Raw genomic sequence first — 5,517 nt, forward strand, 5'->3', positions numbered from 1 at the left:
GATTCAACCTCCACCAGGCTTCTCTGTTACCAACAGAGTCATAAATGAAGAGAAGAAGCTAAATATGGAGGAGCTAATGATGAAGTTCATCTCTAAGGCCGATGAAGGGATGGACAAGTTAGAGTCCACTACTACTGCTTTGGGGACTCAAATGAACATGTTCGAGACCCAAATGGGTCAACTAGCAACCGCCGTCAACAAACTCCAACAGTCGGGCAATTTCATAAACAACGGCAAGGTGAACCCAAATGAGCAGTGCATGGCCATTGGATTGAAGAGTGCAGCCACCTCTGAAGGCAACCATGGATTTCGTGAGTTGGGGGATGAAATAAAACAAAGCCACTGAGGGAAGCCGACGACTTCCACCTCATCAGCATCCTCCCGGGTGGATGCCGTTTCCCCAGCGTCACTATAAGATCGTCGATTTTCCGAGTGGGACTACACAAGAAGGGGCCAAGACGGCAGAGTATGAGAGTGCACCGCCGATTGAGGAAAAAGCTGAGGAGGTCACTGTTGAGGTTTCAGGCAAAAAGAAGGATGAAAAGCAGAAAGCTACTTCGCCAGCAACTGTGACTATACCATTCCCTCAACGCCATCAGAAAGAGAGGATGAAAGAGCGGCTCTCTAAGTTTTTAGAGATCTTTAAGAAGGTGAACATCAACATTTCGTTGGTGGAGATGTTACTAGAGATGCTGCAATATGCCAAATTCCTCAAGGACATAGTCTCGCAAAAGAAGAAGTTGGGGAAGTTTGAGACCGTGAGGCTCAATGAAGAATGTAGCGCGATTCTGCAGAGGAAGCTGTCGGCGAAGGTCAAAGATCCGGGCAGTTTCACACTTTTCTGCATTATTGGAGGCCAGCATTTTGGGAGGTCACTTTGCGACTTGGGGGCAAGCATCAATCTCATGCCGTTATCAATTTTTCAGCAGTTGGCAATTGGGGAGTTGAAGCCTACATATATGAGGTTGCAGATGGCAGGCAGGTCGATCACTTATCCTCGCGGAATTGTGGAGAACGTGCTCGTGAAGGTGGAGGATTTTATTTTCCCTGCCGATTTTGTGGTATTAGACATTGAGGACGACAACAAAATTTCGCTGATTTTGGGGCGTCCGTTCCTTGCAACAGGAAGAGCTTTGATTGATGTGGAGAAAGGAGAGCTCACGCTGCGAGTTCATGATGAAAGCCAAACATTCTTTGCCTATAAACCATGCCACATCCGCAAGGACGAAGTGTCCAAGAAAGCTAAAGATTTGGGAAAGGTAAGAGTTGATATTCATAATACTTTTAATGAAGATCAGTTTTCTTGGCAGGATCCAGGTGATCAGAATTCGCAGGGAGGAAGAATGACTGGCAAGATTGGAGCAGAGTGTAACTGGGTGCAGATTTGCTTGTACCAGCTTCCTTGAGGAGTCTACTGTTATGTCGAGCTAACGACGTTAAAAATAGCGCTTATTGGGAGGCAACCCAATTTTGGTTAGTTCGTTTCTTTTTGTTTAGTTTGTTTATTTTCGTGCCCCACATTTCCTTTTCAAACTTATTCTCCTTGGTGGTGAATAAGTTTGGGGTATGTGTCTTTGTGGGTGCACTTTTTGTTTTGGTTGTTTTTGTTTTGTCATTGAGTTTTCCTAGTCTTGTTTTGGTGGTTTTCTCTGTGATGATACCTTGATGAAGATTTGAATTGTGTTAGGGATTGGTTGGATATCTGACTCATGATGATTTTTGTTTAAAACTTGTGGAATTGCATGTGTTTGTGTTGATATTGTTGAGATTGAGCATGAGTGATGAATGATAAGCGTGGTCTCTGTGTGTTTGCAATCAATGAAATAAGCTGTGAGGATTTGAGCCTTGATTGTCACCATTTTTACAGTCTTATTTTTTATTCTTGAGTGATTGTTCGAGCATGCATGTGTCTCACTAGAACTTGTCTTGGTTTCTCCCTCGAGGTCACATAGTGTGCTTAATAACTTTGAGATGATACAAGGCCATCTTTGCTAGCCTATATATCCCATTTTTGTCCTATTACGATATATGATCCTTGTTCGCCCCCTTTGAGCCTTATTATCCATATTCTTTGATTTAGTTTTGGGTGGGAGCTTGAAAATTGTTGTTATGAGATAGTTGGTTTGTGGAGATGTGTGATTATGGATTATGAACTTTGATCTTGATTGAAAAAATCCTAGTACCCTACAAGTTGTTGAAAAAAAAAAGAAATTTGTGATTGTGAAAAAAAAAACAGAAAAGAATTGGAAAAATGGGTGCAAAGGATGCTTTAAGAAAGTCATAATGTCATGAGAAATAATTGTTGAGTTGTGATGGATTCTATATTGAAAAATCTGGTTTTGTGAGAGGTGGATGATGGTATTGAGTAAGAATGTTATAAGGTTGGTGATTGTGTACTTTGATCCGTATCTTTTAGTCAATTAGCCAAATATATCCTACCCTACCAAAGAGCCTACATTACAACCCTCAATAAAGATCTTTTTGATCTTGGTTATAGGAGCACACATTAAGTGGTGGAGAGGTGAGACGATTGACAAGCTTATGGTTGAGTACTTGTTTTGCTTGAACTGAGCGTATACACATCCATGTTGATTGACGCACTTGAGAGTTGAGAAATCTTAAATTCTTTATCTTTTTGGTGAGGATTGCAAGTCATTGAGACCACAATTTGAAGTTTGTCATGAGTGTGATATCTCGACGATTGGAGATACAAATGCATGTTGGTATTTTTGTTGACAAATTTGAAACACAATGTTATCCGCCACTCTCTGCGCTTTTGTTGATTCATTCTTGGTTCATCTTCGTTTTATCCGAGGACGAACAATGGTTTAAATTTGGGGGGTTTGATTTACATGCATTTTTCACTCCTATGTCGCGTTATTCTTTAGTATTTTGGGCATTTCTTATTGAATGTTGAGTTGTCTATGGTTTAAATTGCATATTTTTGTGGAATAAACTACTCGTCCGTGCTCGTGTTGTTTTTACAAGTTTTGGACTCAAATTGGGATGATTTTGAGGATAGTATAGAGAAGTACATGAAGAGACGAGTCCGTAGGTGCAAACGGAGGTCAAATCGGACATCGGACGAGAAAGAACGAGCGTCGAGAAGTTCACGGGACGGAGCGCACGCGTCGGAGGTCGCGCGGTCCAAGCATGCGGCCGCATGGCCAGGCCGCGCGACTGAAACAGAGATTTCTGAAACCTCACGCGGGCAGGAGACGCAGCCGCATGTGCCGGCCGCGAGAGACGCCGAGTTTCCGCCCAAACTTTCGAATTTTATCAGTATACGCGATTTTGGGGTATTTTAAGTCCTACTTGACCTAGGGCATATAAATACTCCCCAAGAACTTATTCTCGGGACCTTCTATGACCTTTCATCATATTTTACTTTTCCGGAGAACTGTGAGAGACAGATAACGGAGCTAGAGCAAGAACTGAAGATTCTCGATTTTACTACAGTTTTGTTGTTGAATATTTTACAGTTTTATTGAGACTTTGATTCTAGTTCATATGTCTATGTGTGGCTAGAATCCATTTTTCCCAGGGTTTAGGGAGTAAACATGATTTGAATTTCTAACTGTTTGATTCAATCAATCGAGATTGTTATTCCTTTTTATGTTCTTGTTTATATTGTTTGCTTTATTGATTGGCCACCAATTTAGCATAATAATAGGTTTTAGTTTGATATCGAGAGATGATAATTATTACCTGAACTAAGAACATAGAACACATTTATTTTAATTCTAAAGGGAATCGATATTTGTGAGGGCATTAATCCTAGAAACTTTTAGGAGTTGCGTTAGAAGTGTGATCCGGAGACGGTAGCCTTGCATGTAATTAACGGTTTGTATGCTATGAGAGTGGGTATAGACTAGTTTTGAGATTACCTTAGGAATCATCTTGATGATTGAATTAAACTTGTTAGTAATGAGAATCTGTTGAAACCTTTGCCTTGGGAAATTCTTATTATATCTGTTTCTCTGTTTCGCAGCTTGATTTATTTATTTTCTGTTATTCATTATTTATGTTTTAAAAACAAAACTCTCAATTTCGATTTTCCAGATAAAAGATTATAGTCTAGGATAGGCATTTATTTTAATCAGTCTATGTGGATTCGACCTTGTTTGTCACTGTACACAATTGCACACGTGCACTTGCGGCGTGTAAAGAAATTAGCGAACAGTAGTGAGTGGATCTTGGCCTTAGAGCATCTCCAATTGGGACTTTATAGAGGGGCTCCATATGGTGGTCTCCACCTTAGAGTCATCTCTCTCCAGTGAATTGATTCACTATATAAAGGGGTCTATAATCTTCATTTTAATTTTATCTCATTTTTACTCTTCAATTTTAAAATTCAACATTTCAGTAATATTAAATTTAAACGTTACATTAATTAAAATAAAAATTGCAATAAATAATTAAAATTTGGAATTACATTAATTTAAATCTAGACTACAACAATGAATTATTCTGTTGGATGTAAAAAATGAATTAAGAAAAGTGGTATTTATAGAGGATGAAAAGAATAAAAAAAATAAAATTAAAATAAACAAAATAGTCGTTCGAGTCAAACGGTCAAATTGTTTTAAAAAATTACAAAATAATGAGTTAAACAGTCAGAATTCAATTTTTGAATTTTTTTATTACTTTTTTTGAGGGGGCGCGGGTAAAAATACATGCCACACCCTTTTCATCGAAGCCGGCACGCCCTATCGTTCCCATGTCGAGTCGGGGCAGAGGGGGTGCTCCAGATCACTAGAAGTGCTCTTAGAGCTTGAATCTTTGCAACCCGTTTTAGTGGTGCATATTTTATTTAGGGATATTGGCCTCAAAATACATGAACTTTGAGCATTTTTTGGTTTTTCCCATGAACTTTTAAAGTTGTCAAAAAATACACCAACTTTAAGATTTGTTGGAAATTGACACTTTCCAAGTTTTGAATATTTAAAATTTACCCCCTTCAAATGTTTTATTATGAAATTACCCCACTTATTCTTGAATTTGATAATACCATAGTCAAAATATTGTTATAATTTGTTCACCCACGCTCACGCCCAAAATGGTATCAGAGCGGGTTTTTATAGAGGAATTATATTATTTTTATTTATTTTATTATTAACATATGTGGGAGGAGACTTCATTAAAATTTATGGATCCGGACGAGTGTCCGAGATGTGTACCCTACAGGAATTCTCTCCAACATTTGGAGAGCGAAACCACCCGTCTACTAGACGGTCTCAATTGGAACAATCGAGCCCTCGTAACCAACTTACGACGAGGAGAAGATGTCGAGATTATTCATGATATTATCACGAGTATACAATTCTACCATGAGAACCTCATGGGACTCGCCGCAACCAGAACGGCGATTGAACGAACCAGAGACGAGGCCCATCAGTCGCACGATTGATGGAACCAAAAAACAAGGCAGGAGTAGCTTATCCAAGCTACCACAAGATCGAGCCAGATTCTTCCGACAATGTCAACTTGCGGGAGATTCAAAAAACGATGGAATAT

At 39.2% G+C, this 5,517-nt stretch overlaps 1 protein-coding gene across 1 annotated transcript; it reads left to right on the top strand.

Moving 5' to 3' along the window:
- Positions 1-389: 389 nt before the first annotated feature.
- On the top strand, positions 390-1,406 carry LOC131018487 (uncharacterized). The gene is made up of 3 exons (XM_057947203.1): positions 390-506; positions 600-1,259; positions 1,311-1,406. Exons 1-3 carry the CDS (start codon positions 390-392, stop codon positions 1,404-1,406), a joined length of 873 nt encoding a protein of 290 aa, XP_057803186.1.
- The last annotated feature ends 4,111 nt before the right edge of the window (positions 1,407-5,517 follow it).

The sequence above is a fragment of the Salvia miltiorrhiza genome, chromosome 3 (assembly GCF_028751815.1).
Source record: "Salvia miltiorrhiza cultivar Shanhuang (shh) chromosome 3, IMPLAD_Smil_shh, whole genome shotgun sequence".
Lineage (NCBI taxonomy): Eukaryota > Viridiplantae > Streptophyta > Magnoliopsida > Lamiales > Lamiaceae > Salvia > Salvia miltiorrhiza.